Source organism: Ananas comosus, linkage group 23 (assembly GCF_001540865.1).
Source record: "Ananas comosus cultivar F153 linkage group 23, ASM154086v1, whole genome shotgun sequence".
Taxonomy (NCBI): Eukaryota; Viridiplantae; Streptophyta; class Magnoliopsida; order Poales; family Bromeliaceae; genus Ananas; species Ananas comosus.
This window is the reverse complement of record NC_033643.1, coordinates 611,327-628,973: the sequence shown is the minus strand read 5'-3', so window position 1 is coordinate 628,973 and position 17,647 is coordinate 611,327. Positions and strand designations below refer to the sequence as shown.

The 17,647-nt window shown below is 38.6% G+C and overlaps 3 protein-coding genes across 4 annotated transcripts; all 3 read left to right on the top strand.

Annotated features, from left to right (window-relative positions):
* LOC109727808 (laccase-4-like) lies at positions 1,573-4,632 on the top strand. The gene is made up of 7 exons (XM_020257993.1): positions 1,573-1,767; positions 1,862-2,013; positions 2,318-2,562; positions 2,661-2,789; positions 2,884-3,416; positions 3,592-4,030; positions 4,211-4,632. The coding sequence occupies exons 1-7, from the start codon at positions 1,645-1,647 to the stop codon at positions 4,339-4,341; spliced, it is 1,752 nt and encodes a 583-aa protein (XP_020113582.1). The 5' UTR covers positions 1,573-1,644; the 3' UTR covers positions 4,342-4,632.
* On the top strand, positions 5,498-10,671 carry LOC109728424 (ATP-dependent zinc metalloprotease FTSH 8, mitochondrial-like). 2 transcript variants are annotated; one of them, XM_020258820.1, is made up of 7 exons: positions 5,498-5,577; positions 5,681-5,766; positions 6,528-6,658; positions 6,999-7,484; positions 7,945-8,712; positions 9,349-9,576; positions 10,130-10,671. In XM_020258820.1, the coding sequence occupies exons 2-7, from the start codon at positions 5,760-5,762 to the stop codon at positions 10,550-10,552; spliced, it is 2,043 nt and encodes a 680-aa protein (XP_020114409.1). In that variant the 5' UTR covers positions 5,498-5,577; positions 5,681-5,759; the 3' UTR covers positions 10,553-10,671. The 2 variants fall into 2 exon arrangements, with proteins under 2 accessions (XP_020114409.1, XP_020114412.1); XM_020258823.1 differs by lacking the exon at positions 5,681-5,766 and having other exon boundaries at positions 5,509-5,577.
* On the top strand, positions 14,081-16,974 carry LOC109728181 (putative laccase-11). The gene is made up of 6 exons (XM_020258529.1): positions 14,081-14,238; positions 14,383-14,534; positions 14,644-14,888; positions 15,151-15,279; positions 15,432-16,370; positions 16,576-16,974. The coding sequence occupies exons 1-6, from the start codon at positions 14,113-14,115 to the stop codon at positions 16,704-16,706; spliced, it is 1,722 nt and encodes a 573-aa protein (XP_020114118.1). The 5' UTR covers positions 14,081-14,112; the 3' UTR covers positions 16,707-16,974.

Below are 17,647 nucleotides of genomic sequence, written 5' to 3'. Positions count from 1 at the left end.
GGAAGGAAAAGTGAAAAAGCAATTTATTACAAGAGAATTTTCTGTAATTTAGCCATATATACATAGAGAGAAAAAGAGTTGTACTAGAATACTGTTAATAGTATATGTAAATAGTATTTACTGTTTACTTTTTGATCATTAAATGCCCAGGGCTTAGTGGGGAGTTGGTAGAAATAGAATAGTAATAATTTAAGAATGGAAAAGTAAATAGTAATCACTATTTATATACTATTAATAGTATTTTAGTCGAACTATATATTGAGAGAGAGAGAATTAGATGTTATTAATTGCACTAATGTACTCTAGTGTTCTAGCAAATTAATTTTTTTTAAGTTTAGTCCGCATGCAACTTTCTTACTATAACATAATTGCGATTTACACTGCACAAATAAAAAGCATAAGACAAATAGAAAGGGTGGTGAGCTTTTCCTTGCCATGGTGCCTCTATATATGACTCTATCATTAAAAAATGGCATTACTTATTTATCAATGTTTGTACATATATATAAATATAGTTAGGGGAAAAAAAATAATAACGTACGTACATATTATATACATGAGAAAGGATAGCTTAAAGAAGTGAGTCGGGTCACCTATCCTTCTCTTGCTTGGAGAGGTGGAGAAGAAACATGGAAAGGGAAAATGCATTCACCAACCCTCTCAAACCCACCAAATAATAACTTTTTGATCAATAAGTTAATTTCATTCTGCGGTTACAAGTAAAAATGTTACATGTTCACTGTCTTATAGCTAGTATCTATATCTCATACTCTATGATCCTAAAAATTTATTAAAAATAATATTGATAAAATAAGTGAATAAATCAAGATTACATTGTCATATTTATATTTATATCTATATAGGTATACAAGAAGTATTGCTTATTATTATGTAATTAATTGCGAGACGACACAACAGAAAAAGGTTTTGCTCTTGTCTCTATCTTTGGGCTTAATAAATGGATGAGGACTTTGTTAGGCTCGTAGGTTGTGTCAATAGTTGTTTTAGTTCGTCCCATTCACTTGGGATCTAAGTATAACGGTAGGAGCCCACAACTATAGAATAAAAAATAGATGGAGACTCTCTAGAAAATAGCTTTCACTTTGTACCATTTGTAGCCAAGTGCATTTAATTCATGAATATAAATTTCCAAAACAATATTTATTTACTAAGTACCACTCAAAATTTGAATATTTCATTTATACCCTCATTCTTAAAAATAAACAAATTAAGTAACTTCTCCTATTCTACATTCGATCAAATTTCTCCTCTCTCAAATTAAGCAAATTTGAAGGTGTAAACATATCAATTTTACAGGCATATGTGTGTGTCTGAGTGTGTAAAAGATGAGAAATATATTTACCTAAGCAAAAGTAGCAAAATTAATGTAGTGAGATTAAACAGTTGGATTGACTTTAGCCACACTCTAAAGCTAAACTGGGCCAACAAAATCTGCAAGTGAACCTGGTCATTCACCAACCATGCAAATGCCCAGTATATATCTATAGTTTAGCTTACCCCTATAAATAGATATCTCTTGCACTTTTGTCTCCATCCCCACCAAGTTTCAATTAAGCACCTCTCTCTCTCTCTCTCTCTCTCTCTCTCTCTCTCTCTCTCTCTCTCTCTTGAGCTAGCTATAACATGGGGTTCCTTCTTTTACGTTCATATCTCCTCGTGTTGTTGTTCTCAACCATCACTTTCTCTCTCATGCCCATTGTGATACGAGCCCAACAAACAGGCATTACTAGGCACTACAAATTTGACGTGAGTTCATATTATCGCTTACAACGTACGTTGCAATACTTGCGAACATCGTTAGCACATTTCTTTTACATGGATCTTAATTAATCAATGGCAGATACAAATGGCAAATGTAACGCGTCTGTGCCGCACCAAGAGCATCGTGACGGTGAACGGGCAGTTTCCGGGCCCCAAGATCGTCGCGAGAGAGGGCGACCGCGTTGTCGTGAGGGTGGCTAACCATGTACCGTATAATATCACCTTGCATTGGTACGTAACCCGGCTCGCGTGATCTTTACTGTATGTCATCTTCTTCAATATCAAATTAAGAACTATGATATATATTAAATAGTAGAACTAATTTTGATATTAAACAAAATTTCGTCACTATTTACCAACTGAATTCGATCTAATAAAAACCTTAACAAAATCAACAACATGAAAAACTAAGGCTTTACAGGGCTATATATATTTATACATGAAAATAGTTAATTTTGTTGTTGAAATTTTGGCGTAAAACATTCTTTTATGATATTATCACATAATATAATTCTTTTTGCTTAACTGAAAACAGGCACGGAGTGAGACAGATACGAAGCGGCTGGGCCGATGGGCCTGCCTACATAACCCAATGCCCGATCCAAACGGGCCAAAGCTTCGTGTATGACTTCACCATAGTGGGCCAACGTGGAACTCTCTTTTGGCATGCGCATATATCTTGGTTACGGGCCACGCTCTATGGCCCAATTATCATCCTCCCCAAGCTTGGTGTTCCTTATCCATTTGCCAAGCCCTACAAGGAAGTTCCCATCATTTTGGGTATAAAAATTATATCACTCTATTTTTTTTTTTCTTTTCTTTTTTTTTTTCTCATTTGTGGTTTTGATTGGTGCGAAAAAATATGGTTTCGAATGCAGGGGAATGGTGGGAGGCCGATACAGAGGCTGTGATTAGTCAAGCTCTCCAAACTGGTGGAGGCCCAAATGTCTCAGATGCCTACACCATTAATGGGCTCCCAGGCCCATTATACAATTGCTCTGCTAAAGGTGGGTATTTTACGTATTTAACCCTGAAAAAATGATATAAATAAAATTAAGTATAATTAACACTGTGGCACGTGCATGCATGCATGTATGGCAGATACGTTCAAGCTCAAGGTGAAGCCCGGCCGCACGTACCTCCTCCGCATGATCAACGCTGCACTCAACGACGAGCTCTTCTTCGCCGTCGCGAACCACACCCTCACCGTCGTCGACGTCGACGCGCTCTACGTAAAGCCCTTCGACACCCCGACCCTCGTCATCGCCCCCGGCCAAACCACGAACGTGCTCCTCCGCACGAAACCGACCTTCCCCAACGCCACATTCTTCATGGCCGCGCGGCCGTACGTCACGGGGCGCGGCACGTTCGACAACACCACCGTCGCGGGCGTGCTCGAGTACACGAACCCCAGAAGCGCTTTCCCTGCGAAGGGCTTCAATAAGAAGCTCCCTCTGTACAAACCGATTCTCCCGGGGCTTAACGACACCTCGTTTGTCGCGAATTTTACTAGCAAGTTGCGGAGTTTGGCGACGGCTCAGTTCCCTGCGAACGTGCCGCAAACTATCGATAGGCGCTTCTTCTTCACTGTTGGATTAGGCGTGAGCCCGTGTCCTGAGAATCAGACATGCCAGGTTAAATATAGCTTTTTTTTCTTTTTTTTTTCCCCCTAAAAGCTTAAGCTCTTAATATAATATGTCAGAAAAAAAATTCTTTTATTTATCATGTGTTTATGCCTTGTTTTTTTTTCGGAGTTTCAGTATACAATCTATTAATCTAATAAAACCAGTAATATATACTTAACACCAGGGACCAAATGGGACCAAGTTCGCGGCAACAATGAACAACGTCTCCTTTGCTCTGCCAACCACTGCACTTCTGCAATCGCACTTCTTCGGCCAGTCGAAGGACGTATACACCCCAAACTTTCCGATCATCCCTCTCATGCCGTTCAACTACACGGGGACTCCGCCGAACAACACCTTCGTGAGCAACGGAACAAAGGTGTTGGTGCTCCCGTTCAACACGAGCGTGGAGTTGGTGATGCAAGATACGAGCATTCTCGGTGCGGAGAGCCACCCCTTGCACCTGCACGGATTCAACTTCTTTGTGGTGGGACAAGGGTTTGGAAACTATAATCCGGCGACGGACCCCTCAAAGTTTAATCTCGTCGATCCCGTTGAGCGGAACACCGTCAGAGTGCCCGCCGGTGGGTGGGTGGCCATTCGTTTCCGCGCGGATAATCCTGGTAACTATATTTTCGATCTCGTTGTTGATTTTCTACAAAAACTTTATAAGAAGCTCAGTATAGAAAAATCTTAATTATAAGTAACGAGATAGTTATAATTAAGGAGTTAACTAATGATGATTATTATGTTATTATGGTCTCTAATAAATTGACTTGGGATTAATTGTGGGGTCCATGAAGGTGTGTGGTTCATGCATTGCCACTTGGAGGTGCACACGAGCTGGGGCCTGAAAATGGCGTGGCTCGTCCTCGATGGACCGCTCCCCAACCAGAAGCTGCCACCTCCACCGTCCGATCTCCCCAAATGCTAGGCCCGATCAATCTCCGCCGTCCATCTCTACTCTCCATTAACTTGCTTGCACGTGTGCTTTTATTTTGGTGCGTGTTTCGGTTTTGTGTTGGTGTGTGGTCGCTGAAGTTGCTTATGGTCGAGAGGAAATTTGTAGCTCTCTCTTGACCAAGTTGACCATTAGGATCCACGTGGCCGATTCTTATTCGCTGGCTCTGACTGTCGTGGCAACACTTTACTTGTTGTCTACATCGTCGGTTTTGTTGATGATTGTACCAATAAATTTTTTTATCGAATAAAATACATTCGGCTGCTATTGAATATATATATATATAAAAGTTAATTTCTTCTTCTTTGCTATCTCCACTGATCTTCTTTTATTTTTATGTTCTCAGTTGTGAGAAATTATTTTCTGAATTTATTCTATTATGGAACAATCCTTCAAATTCAACTTTAATAGTCTTAAAACCAAATTTACAATACGTAAATCACATGTGAAAATAGGTGATTTAAATAAAGGACAAACTTCAAATAACACCTTGAAAATCCTTGAAATGATTTAAGTCACATGTGAAAAGAGGTGATTTAAATAAAGAGGTGATTTAGTAATTTGAAAATCCTTGAAATGATTCACAATACGTAAATCACATGTGAAAAGAGGTGATTTAAATAAAGGACAAACTTCAAATAACACCTCTACAGTTTCGCGTTTTCTCACTTTAGTACCCTGTAATTTTATTTTATTTTTTCTTCTGTCAACACTTTAGCTAACTCTCCATTAAATCATATACAAAAAACTTTAAATACCGCATCTATGATTTATCGAATATTCACTTTAGTATTTTATGGTTTACAGAATTTTCACTTTAATACCATATAGTTTTAACTTATCGTACGAAATAATGAAAAGCGAAAAATAAAATTATAGAATACTAAGATAATATATTTTAAAGTATAGAGTATGAAAATGAAAAAACACAAAACCACAGGGTGATATTTGAAAATTTTCCTTAATGCTGAACGTGTCGACAGCCCGTTAAATTTGGGCCGCAATAGAGACATAATTTGTTGGACCGCGGTCCAAAATGTCGAAAGCCCAAAATCAGAACCGGTTCGGCCCAAATCACGCACAGGCTTATTCCCCGCTTACTCTCCCTCTGTTTCGAGTTCCTCGTTCAGGATCGATCATTTGATCACCATGAGCTTCTCCCAACTCGCGCGCTCTCTCTCGGGATCCTCTAATCCTCGATCCCAAAACGTAAGTTTTCATCTGTTTCCCCATTAATTCCCCTTTTCTCCTTCTTCTCATCCTTCGCGTAATGCGTTTCATGTCGCAAATTTTAAAATTTTGCTTTGTTTAGGGTAAGCGTATGTATACGTCGGGGTTTCTCACAAGCAATTTGGCCTCCGTAGGAGCAATTAACACTTATTCCGAGGGCGATGCGAGGTTTTTGCTCTCAAACTCTGGTTTAATTTAGATAAACATCTGGTATTTGCATGAAAATTATCAACTTGTTTTCGTTTATCATCTACTATACTATCCGTAGGATCAGAAGCCGATTCCGAGAGCGAGTAGGAATATATATAAGTCGGATTCGAAACGTAATTTAAAGTTTCTTCGCATGTTGCGCAGTATTAAAATTTATTAAGAATAATAATTAAAAGCTTGTTTTGAATTAGAATATTGATTTTATAATATATATATATATATATATATATATATATATATATATATATATATATATATATATATATCTTAAATTTGTTTAAAGATAAAATCTCTGAAATTAAGGGATTATTATGATGAGTAGGATTAGGATTTGGAAACTATAAATAAATAGCGCAGCCTGTATGAAACTTTGATGAAACAGTATTGGCGTTTCGGAGTTTGTCGCAATCGGCAAGTTCTTCTTTCCTCAAGTTTCTATGTTTTTTTTTTTGTTAAATTCTGCAACATTCAATCCCGGTTTCAACCCCTTTTTTGGTATTCTCAGAGAGTGTAAACCCTTTTAAAAGGTTCCTTTGTATAAGATGAATTGGGTACTTTTGATATGTCCTGCATCACTAAATAGGTGCCGCACCAAAATTATAATTTTTCATTAAGAAGATCTCCCCAGTGGCATTATATTTTGGTCATAGGCAACCAATCCTCTGAGGGGAATAAAGAATTTCACATTGTATGCGTACTGATTTCATTCTGCTTTGCAGAAGATTCAAGTACAGACGATCAAGCAAGTTTCCGGGGGAACGCGATGAGGCTGTTACATAAAGTCCTTTTTGTGCTCACATTAATCCGCCTTTGTGGTTTGCTTTTTGATCTATTCTCGGCAACTCAGGAGGTCTGATTTCTTCTATTTTAAATAATGAAATTTGCTATAAACAAAGAATTAATGAAGTGCTTAAATTATTATTTTTAACTGTTTGTATACTATTATATTTGGATAAGATGTCGGATAAGGTTTTTATCATCAACTGTGATCGCCTATGATACTGCCGATGTAATTTTACTATATGTCTTTTTTAATGATCTGTTGATATTTGATGTGCTGGTAAAGTTTTTTAATGCAATACTGGAACTATTATTGTTGCTCTATTTTGCGCTTTATGTTTCATCAATGTAATGAAACTGTTTCACATAGTTATTTGCATATTTCAATTTGCTTTTGCTGCCTTTTCCAGATTAGTTTTCAAGAGTTCAAGAATAAGCTGTTGGAACCTGGTTTAGTTGATCGCATCGTTGTTTCCGATAAATCAGTTGCAAAAGTTTATATCAAGAGTTCACCACAGGCGGCGAGTCAAACCCAAAATAATGATACTACAAGTGACTCGAGAACTGTTCCTACTAGACCAGCACCTAGTAAATTGAAGTTCCATTTTAACATCAGAAATCCCGAATCTTTCGAGGAAAGGTTGGAGAGAGCCCAAGAAGCTTTGCGAATTGATCCGCATGATTATGTCCCTGTTATTTATCCATCTGAGAAAACTTCGTATCAACTACTGAACAGCTTTGTCCGAGCTGCTATCGTTGGACTTCTTATATTCGACCTTATATTAAACCGAATGCAACTGCTGGATATTGATGTGACTGAATGGGGAATTTTCAGTACATTTAACAATATAATAATGGCCGATGTGACAAAGATGGATAAGAACTTCAAAAATAAGGTTGCCTTTTTCGTCTCTTAATGTCTTATTTCTTTGTTGTTTTTAGGGAAATTTTTATGGATAGCCCCTGTTCTTTTCCTGTTATGTGAGTTGGTTTCTCAGCTTAATCATTTTACCCTGAACTTTCTCACATGTTGCAATACCATTCTGGACAGACGAAAAAAAAATAAAAATAAAAAATAGCTGTTCCTATAGAATGATCACTTTGCTCCTGTAAAATGACTATTTGGTACAATGTAACTGCAACACTGTTAAAAAGGTAAATTTTATTTTTAGCGGCCTGGAATGCGACTGCATAGGTTGAGAAAGTTCTTGGACTAAAGCTTTCAAGTAAAAATTTGAAGTCGCTATTCCGGATATTGGAGGGAGTATATCTACGTTTAACCGCTGTTTTTATTCTTTTTCTCACATGAGAAAATTTTGTGTTGTGCCTTTAGTTAACATTTTTTATGTCATGCAGGTATATTTTAACGACATAGCTGGGTGCGATGAAGCAAAACAAGAAATCATGGAATTTGTACATTTCCTTAAGAATCCACGGAAATACGATGAGTTGGGGGCCAAAATTCCGAAAGGTGCTCTTCTCTCGGGACCCCCTGGCACGGGAAAGACGCTCCTTGCGAAAGCCACTGCGGCAGAGTCTGGGGTACCCTTTTTATCCATATCCGGGTCAGACTTTGTGCAAGTGTATGTGGGTGTCGGCGCTTCCCGAGTAAGGAAATTATTTAAAAAAGCTAGAAAATGCGCACCCAGTATTATTTTCATTGATGAAATTGATGCGATTGGTCGTGCGAGGAATCATGGAAATTCTGCTTGGGTGAATGATGAACGTGAAAGCACTCTAAATCAGCTCCTTGTAGAGATGGATGGGTTTTGTACAACTACAGGGGTCGTTGTTCTTGCCGGCACAAATAGACCCGATATCTTGGATAAGGCTTTGTTAAGGCCTGGTCGATTCAATCGTATGATAGTGGTTGATAAGCCGGATGTAAAAGGCCGTGAACAGATATTCGGCATTTATCTGAAGAAGATTAAGCTGGATCTTGACCCCTCCTTTTATTCTCAAAGATTAGCCGTCCTTACGCCAGGATTTGCTGGAGCTGATATTGCCAATATGTGCAACGAAGCAGCTTTGATTGCCGCAAGAAGTGATGAAACTTCGGTCACAATGCGGCATTTCGAGGCTGCTATTGATAGGGTTATTGGTGGCTTGGAGAAGAAAAATAAGGTAACTTTGATTTCAGCACCATTAGCTATATCCTCTGTCATAACTCTGATGCATAACGACCGACATATACCCTCACACTCCAACATTATTCATATATGCCCGTTGTATTTGCTTATAGAGATGATGGTTGACAAACTATAGTCTTATTATTCATTTGATCCTGAAGTTGGTCGGAACTTCATTGACGCCAAATCGATTGACTAAAACAATACTTACCCTTCTTGTTGTTTTATATAGCTACTTATGTACATTGCCCTGCGAACTTTTCTTCACGGACACAAACTAATGCACAAACATGCAGGCAAGCGCACTTGTCGATCCACGAACACAAACTGAATGAATCTTTTATATTTGTACCCTTTAACTTACAGAAACGTCTCTCTGTTAAAATGCCTTTCTAATAAAGAAGTTACTTCCTTGCATGAAGTGGATGATCCCAATTTTATGGGGCAATTTTTTTTTTTTTTGGGGGGTAAGAATCCGTCCTTTTGCATGGTATGTATGAAAATTCAAGTCGTATAGGAGTTTATATGTAAATATATGTTTTAGCAAGGATATATATGTAACAGCCCCTTCAACTGTGTACCTTTTAGTTCACCTCTGTTGCTATTTATGTCTTTTGTTTTCCTCTTTCAGGTTATTAGCAAGTTAGAGCGACGCACTGTTGCCTACCATGAATCAGGCCATGCCGTCGTGGGATGGTTTTTGGAGCATGCAGACCCCCTTCTCAAAGTTACAATTATTCCTCGTGGAACGGCAGCTCTGGGCTTTGCTCAGTATGTTCCCAACGAGAATCTTCTGCTTACTGAAGAGCAACTCTTCGACAGGACTTGTATGACTTTAGGTGGCCGTGCGGCTGAAGAGGTACGCCTACTTCTTGTAGTTTCTAACTAAACAAATAATAAAAACTCAAAAACCTTTTGCATGATATCATGAGTTACATGTGGAAATTTCAACTGTTTGCATGATTTTACAGACCTTTTGGCATCTAATTTTACCTTTCTGCATAGATTAAAAAAACACCTGCCTTGACAGTGAGAGAACATAACGCAAAAACTTTTGATGCCGTCAGTGAAAACTTCTTGCGGCCATACTTTCATTTGCTTCCTTTACACTCGGCCAATTCTTTGTCAACATTTTATCCTCCGCCGCTGTAAACTTATAGAAGAATGACCTCTCACTGAGCAAGTCTATGTTATCTTTTCCCCCGCTTATTGGCTTGCTGCAGGACACTCAGTCTCTGCTATTACACCAGAGTTCCTGTATCTATTTTGTCTATCCACATATGTGGTGCTAATTTTCTTCTTTCCCTCAGACAACTGTGTATCATTTTATTTTATTTTTTTTCGCAACGAATTGTATTATTTTGTGGCACATTGGATTTAGAGCAATGATATTATACTGCATTTATCTTCAGATTTTACTAGGGAAGATATCGACCGGTGCCCAGGACGACTTAGAGAAAGTGACCAAGATGGCTTATTCCCAGGTCGCCGTCTACGGCTTCAGCAACAAAGTCGGACTCCTTTCTTTCCCGCAGAGAGAAGATTATGAGCCGACCAAACCCTATAGCAACAAAACCGCGGCCCTAATAGACAGTGAGGTCAGAATATTTGTCGGTCGTGCATACGAGAGAACAATTCAACTTGTTGAGGAGCACAAGGATCATATCGCCCAAGTCGCGGAACTATTGCTCGAGAAGGAAGTAATCCATCAAGAGGACCTCCTCCGTATACTCGGTGAGCGGCCATTCCGGAGTGAACCGACAAATGACAATCGGTTCAAGCTAGAGTTTCAAGAAGAGAAACCAAGTGAAGAGTTATCATCATCCCCCGCTTAACTGGGGCCATCTTTTTTTTTCTTGTATTTTATGATACGTGAATGCACTCTAAACAATTGATACAATTTGATTACTTTTCTCTTCTTCTTTTTTTTTGAAATAGTCAGAATTTATTATCAGATCCTTTATCTCTAAAGTCTTTGCATCATTTTTGTTAATTAGAAGAAGTTATAAAAGTCGGCACCGAGTTCAACGAGAAACAATAGCAACATCCTTCGAATGCCGACTCTCGATCGTTAAACTCCACAAATCCCCGCTATTTTGATACCTCCTCCTCACAGTGGCAAAATCCGAGGTTTCCATTACGGGCTCGGGGGATGTGAGCGACCTCTGGGCTACTACATCTACCTCTCATGCCTCAGCAATGAAATCTAAGGGCCCGTTATTATTGGCGGCAATTTGGTGGGTTATCTGGACTGAAAGAAACAATATTATTTTCCAAGGGACGTCCCCAAATGTAACCCGGGCTCTTGAACGTACCAAACTGCTTGCAAAATCTTGGAATGATCTTCTATGACTCGCACCTACCTCTCTTTGCTCCTTTTCTTTTTTCTTTTTTCTTTTTACTTCTCTTTTTACTCTTCTCTCCTGCTTCCGAGGCCTTAGCTGCTTCCACCCTGTATGCCTAATTTATTTTGCTTAATGAATGAAGCAGGTAGCTTGCTACCTTTTCTCAAAAAAAAATCCCCGCTATTTGTTAAAAATAAACTAGTATCTTCCACGGCATGATGTGGAAGCGTATCCTCATTTATAAAACTAATTAATACTCCTCTTAAACCCTTCCCTCCAAGACCTCATTTGAAAATTTTTGGCATAAAAAATTCTTCATCTTTGTTTTAGCGCAATCCTATACTCCAAATTTATTAGAAATTTACATATGAAAATAACTTTACGTAGAATAATAGTTGTATAACTAAAGTATTGATATATTGTAGGATATTTTAATAGCGATCATTACATGTGAAAATTCTAACAATGCAGTATCAAAGCAATTGTCAGTGTATATGCTATTATATTCAAAGTTTACAGTTTAGATTGAATGTTCTAAGCAGATATGTCATCTCCCGTAGGGTTGCGTGGGGTCAGAACTCCATCAGAACTACCATTTGTTCTCCAGTCACTTTCTAAAGTAACTTTTTGGCCCTTAATCAAATGCTATATATGTTAAATATAGGAAATAGTAAAATCAAATGCTGCGTTAAATATGGGAAATAGGTTTACCAGCTCCTTTGGGTGGTTTGTTAAGAATCTAGTAAGCAATGATAAGGCTCAACAACTCCAAGAAGATGCTAGCTTACACCTTATTAGATGTTATGCGTGCGTCCACATCACAACCAACAAAATCAAAACATATCCAATCACAACCAATGCTAAAGCAAGGTTTCACTCTATCTTGCTTTAATCTGGATCGAAACGCTATTAATCAACTCTGATCGAACCTATACTCCCGACTCATTCAACTAGTTCAGGATCGATTTGACTTGAATCCAGTTCATATAAATTGAACCACAGCGGAAATTAAATCAGATTGAATTGACACTATATGTGAGCTACCATTTTTAATTCCAAGAACCATCTTTGCCTTTATTACTAGAATTTTTACCAAGGATCAAAGGCATTTCTTATTCCAAACAACAAAGCTAAACTGAGTTACTTATTAATGCAATCACATATCGATCATTCTAGAAAAAGATATTTCACCTCCGAATATGATTATGTATTTTGAATTCCCTCTATGAAAAATCAACAAAAAATTAGTTTAATTTGGTTCTAAGCAATTCTCCTCAAAAAAAAATTTGGTTCTAAGCAATGAGTGTCAAACACTAGAACCAATGAAAATTTAGAGATGGGTGGTTAACTAATAACTAACCTTAAACAATAGGTGTAACTTCGTTACCAAGGTAAAATAAACTAAAATAAAATGATGTTATTGATCCATGTGGGGCGAATTAGAGGACAAGAAGATGCCATTGGTCGAAGAGTTGGGCCCCCACGTCCGAGTTCCTAAAAGCACCTAAGTTCACACTGCAACAATCGTAGGATTCTAAGCAAAATCAAATTATCCTCCCCTCGATGCTTAATTACAATTCCATCCTTTTGGCTCCTAAAGTTAAAAACAACTCAAAAGAATTTTCTTTTGTGAATGATAATTATCTGATATTTTTATTGTTCGTGTAAATGGGCTCAACACACTTAACTAACCTGCTATTGTGTTCTCGGAAATATTTTGTTTTCTAACAGTAGTATATTAAGTATATATTGTGAAACTACCGTTGTACTCTAAAAGTTTAAGTTATTAGGGAACGGTGCTTAAACATTTTTATATTTAACATATATATCATACAAAAGTTATCCAACTTTTTATTTGTATAACCGAAGTAAAAATTTTAAACAAAGATTCTACAGTTGGAGTTGGAGTTTACGCTAGATCTCTTTTGCCTCTTAGTTTTTGTAATACTTGACCGCTGCTTCTCAAAGTCACAAATGTTGATCTCTAAGCAAAACGAAAGATAGTTTAGGTTGAGTAATTGCACTTAGCTGAAAATGTGAATCAATTAAAATTCGAACTTGCGACTCAAATATCAATCACCAAGTCTTTTGCCACTTGCGTTAGAAACGGTCAGTTAAATTGAGTAATTATAAGCATAAAAAGGAAGAGGTTTTAGATCCAAACCTGATCATACAAGACAATCCAATTAAGGTGATTCAATATAACTGCTTGTACGGAAGCAATAACAATTAATCAATAGGCTCAGTGTTTCTTAGTAATCAACTAATCATTGTTATATGAGCAAGTGATACTAAGGCCACTAATAAAACATATTAATGCCATTCCAGAGATATGAATGGCTTACATTGCACCTTCAAACTATGAGTCCAAAAAGATAGTTTGCTTTAGATATAAATAAATAAATCACAATCTCATCCAAAGACAGATGAACGGTTTAGATTGAGTCTCCAAACTTTCTCTTACTACGCATCATGCAACCGCCCAATAGGATAGATATGTTTTTTTTTTTTTTTTTTGAGAAAGAGATAGATAGTATGCTACCCGCTCGATAGGACAGATATGTTGTATTGGGTAATACGGCAGAAACGTTGATTGGCATCCGTATCATCCTCTCAAAATGCAAAGAGCCTCATGGTTTGAAAAATTCTCGAACTAAATATTACCTCAGACGAATTTCTTAAAAAGATTAAATCCACCCTTAGAAGGTAAGAGCTCCTTTCCAAAAATAGCAAGTTACCAACATTCCAAATCGTGAAGTGGCCAAGGGCAATATGGTCACATCATACAAATAAATAAATAACTTTTCTTTCCCAGCACTCCAAACTTCTGCTCGACCCAACGATCAATCCATCCCCAAGATAAAGCAATAATAATTAATCAATATACTAATCCCACCTAATTTATATCAAACCAAATCAAACTCAATGGTACCCTATACATACATTTGACCTACCACCCATCATGGCCTAATAAATAGATTCCAACTCACAATGCAATCTCACCGTCGCAACATTTGTGAAAAATACCAAGCGACAAAAATAATCTGGCCATGGCAACTAATTCACTCCACGGCTCATCATTTCTCACTCGACCCCTCCTCTTTGCTCTCATTGTTGTGTTGGTAATGCCGGAGACCGCGGCTTCCGCTAGTGTTACGCATCACTACACGTTCGATGTACGCCTGTTTGACTTGGCTGAAATTTCTGTGAAAGTGCTTTTTGACAAAATTATCGAACAATTCAGTAGTTTTGAATGAAAATGTCTAGTAAATTAAGTAACGTGATGTCATGAATTGGCGATACATTCTTCGTGCATGCAGATAAGGTTGCAGAACGTGACGCGACTCTGCCGAACGAAGAGCATCCCGACGGTGAATGGGCAATTCCCAGGGCCCAAGATCATCGTGAGAGAAGGCGATCGGATCATAGTGAAGGTCGTCAACCACATCAAGGACAATGTCACCTTCCACTGGTATGAACTCTTTCTCATCCTTTAGCAACAAAATCCTTCACTCTCGCTGGTTATTTCTCTCTTTTACTTTAATCAGTTTTAACCGATGCGCACGAAAACGAACGTACAGGCACGGAATTCGACAGCTACGGAGTCAATGGGCCGATGGTCCGTCGTACGTGACCCAGTGCCCGATCCAAACCGGCCGAAGCTACGTGTATAACTTCACGATTGTGGGGCAAAGAGGCACACTGTGGTGGCACGCTCATGCGTCATGGTTAAGGGTCACTCTATATGGACCCCTCATTATCCTTCCTAAGCTTGGTGTTAGTTACCCATTTCCCCAGCCTTATAAGGAAGTTCCCATCATGCTGGGTAATGACAAATTAATTTTACTACTTTTTGAGATCCTACTTTGTTTCATTAAGGATTTTGTTACCTGCATGTGTAGTTTTGTGGGTCCAAAGTAACCACAGAAGCAACAGAAATAATTGCATACAATAATAATAATAATAACAGGTTAAAAAGACTTAAATTCTGATTTAATATAATGCATCTGTTACTGAATATAACAACATTAATTAATGTCGAACTATATAAAAACAAAAGTGATGATAATATTTGTTTCAAATTACAGGAGAGTGGTTCAATGCGGATCCTGAAGCAGTAGTTGCCCAAGCCCTTCAAACTGGTGCAGGCCCAAATGTCTCTGATGCCTATACAGTTAATGGACTACCTGGTCCTACGTACAACTGTTCAGCAAAAGGTATAAATCTCACTTACTTAGCCGAATTATATACCATAAAAGAAAAGGAAAACATACTTAATACTATGAAGATAATTCTAATCTAAAACATAATAAGTTTAAATATATGTTCATAACTAACATAAATGTTTGTATGTTGTGATATTGGCAAGATACCTTCAAACTGAGGGTGAAGCCCGGTCGAACGTACCTCCTCCGCATCATCAACGCTGCACTCAACGATGAGCTCTTCTTCAGCATAGCCAACCACACCCTTACCGTTGTCGAAGCCGATGCCAACTACGTCAAGCCCTTCTCGACCTCCACCCTCCTCGTCTCCCCTGGCCAAACCACTAACGTCCTCCTCTCCGCTGCCCCTTCTGTGCCTGCTGCGTCCGCCTTCCTCATTTCCGCTTCCCCCTACACCACCGCCCGTCCTGGCACATTCGACAACACCACCGTCTCCGCCCTCCTCGAATACCAACCCTACAACAAAAACCTCCCCCTTGTGAAACCCACTTTGCCCTTATTCAACGACACGCAAACGGTTTCAAATTTTACGGCCAAATTCCGTAGCTTGAACCCACCAGTGGTGCCACGTGAAGTCGACCGACGGTTCTTCTTTGCAGTCGGGCTCGGGACGAGTCCCTGCCCCAGAAACCACACATGTCAGGGTCCAAATGGTACAAAATTCGCAGCATCGATCAACAACATCTCCTTCGTGCTTCCCACCACTGCACTTTTGCAAGCACATTACTCCATGAAAACTATGGGGGTATTTACAACAGATCTCCCGTACGAGCCCTGGCACGAGTTCAATTATACCGGAACTCTCCCGAATAATACATTCGTAACATTCGGTACAAAAACTGTAATGCTTCCATACAATACAAGTGTGGAGTTGGTGATGCAGGGGACGAGTATCCAAGGTGCGGAGAGCCACCCCTTGCACCTGCACGGGCACAACTTTTATGTGGTGGGTCAAGGGTTCGGGAATTACGACCCGGAGAATGATCCGATCCGGTTCAATCTGGTTGACCCGGTTCAGAGGAACACCGTTGGTGTGCCCTCCGCCGGGTGGGTCGCCATCCGATTCCGTGCCGATAACCCGGGTAAGTACGTACTTGGTGAAACTAATTACATGTATATTCTTGCAATACTGTAATACTGTAAAACTTGTGTTAAAATATGTATATATAAAAGATAATTGTAAATGAAAATTTAATTTGATTCCCCTTTATTTTATTAAATAAATATAATTAATTTCTCCATACGTTCTAAAAAGTTAAATGTTCGGACGCTGATGTCACGTGACAGGTGTGTGGCTCATGCATTGCCACCTGGATGTGCACCTGAGCTGGGGTTTGACCATGGCGTGGGTGGTCAACGACGGGCGGCTTCCGAGCCAGAAGCTGCCTCCTCCACCGTCCGACCTTCCGAAATGTTGATCTCGGCACAAATTGCGCGGTTCGAATAGCTTGGGTGTCTTTCTTGGTGCACTAATGGATGACTGTGAGATCAAGCCAAAGAATCACTTCATTTGAGCTGGTTTCTATTTTTCTTTTCTTTTCCTTTTTTTCCCCCTTTTTTTTTTCTTTTTTGTGTTGTTTATTAGTTGTAACCTTGATTTTGTTTGTGTTTCTTTCGTGTGTTACTCGAGACCCTTTCTTTTTTTTTGTTTCAAATAAAAGAGAGTTGATTGATTTGAATTAATAATTATGGGCAAATGTATCCTTACCTTAACTGGGCCAAGCCCATTTTCTTCAAAGAAAATCAAATGTGGATTGGGACTATGTTCCCAGCCCATCCTGATAACAAGCCTCTTTGCTTGGTCGACAAAGCAAACGAAGGAATAATTAGATATAGGCTCGCTGAGATGGGATTAAGTCCAAACCTTTTATGGAATGGATTAAGTTGATTAGGTAGCAAAGTGAACCCAACTAATTTAACTTGGTGCCCATTTTTTAGCTTGATTTGTGAAACAACTTTTCACTAAAGCAGCAATAGTCATACATTTATATAAAAAAAAAAAAGAAAAAAAAAATCTGCACTCCGTATGATTGTATCTTTGTCTATGAAAACTTCAATCAGACTTCTGACACAAAAAAAATAATTCTAATTTGAAGTTTATGGTAAACTTTCTGGGACTAACACTGAAAAAGTTGTCATTATTTCATGGAACAACACCGCCCGAATAATCCTAGTTTGATGAGGACCCATTTGTAAAATATGAATTTCCCCCACCAACCTTAATTTGCTATTGCACACAATCCAACTAACTTTAGGTGCCATTATAAATTAGGTATTTGTAACTACTTGATTATGCATTCAATCCGTAATTACCGGGAGTACACTGTGGGGGCGTAAAGTAACATGCAAGGATTCCTCT

Excerpts from the sequence above, each read along its gene's own strand:
- LOC109727808 (XM_020257993.1), top strand. The coding sequence starts at position 1,645 with ATGGGGTTCCTTCTTTTACGTTCATATCTCCTCGTGTTGTTGTTCTCA. Across the intron at positions 2,563-2,660 it reads GGAAGTTCCCATCATTTTGG|GGGAATGGTGGGAGGCCGAT; the intron begins GTATAAAAATTA and ends TTTCGAATGCAG. Across the intron at positions 2,790-2,883 it reads ATACAATTGCTCTGCTAAAG|ATACGTTCAAGCTCAAGGTG; the intron begins GTGGGTATTTTA and ends CATGTATGGCAG.
- LOC109728424 (XM_020258820.1), top strand. Across the intron at positions 6,659-6,998 it reads TATTCTCGGCAACTCAGGAG|ATTAGTTTTCAAGAGTTCAA; the intron begins GTCTGATTTCTT and ends TGCCTTTTCCAG. Across the intron at positions 7,485-7,944 it reads ATAAGAACTTCAAAAATAAG|GTATATTTTAACGACATAGC; the intron begins GTTGCCTTTTTC and ends TATGTCATGCAG.
- LOC109728181 (XM_020258529.1), top strand. The coding sequence starts at position 14,113 with ATGGCAACTAATTCACTCCACGGCTCATCATTTCTCACTCGACCCCTC. Across the intron at positions 14,239-14,382 it reads CGCATCACTACACGTTCGAT|ATAAGGTTGCAGAACGTGAC; the intron begins GTACGCCTGTTT and ends TCGTGCATGCAG. Across the intron at positions 16,371-16,575 it reads ATTCCGTGCCGATAACCCGG|GTGTGTGGCTCATGCATTGC; the intron begins GTAAGTACGTAC and ends GTCACGTGACAG.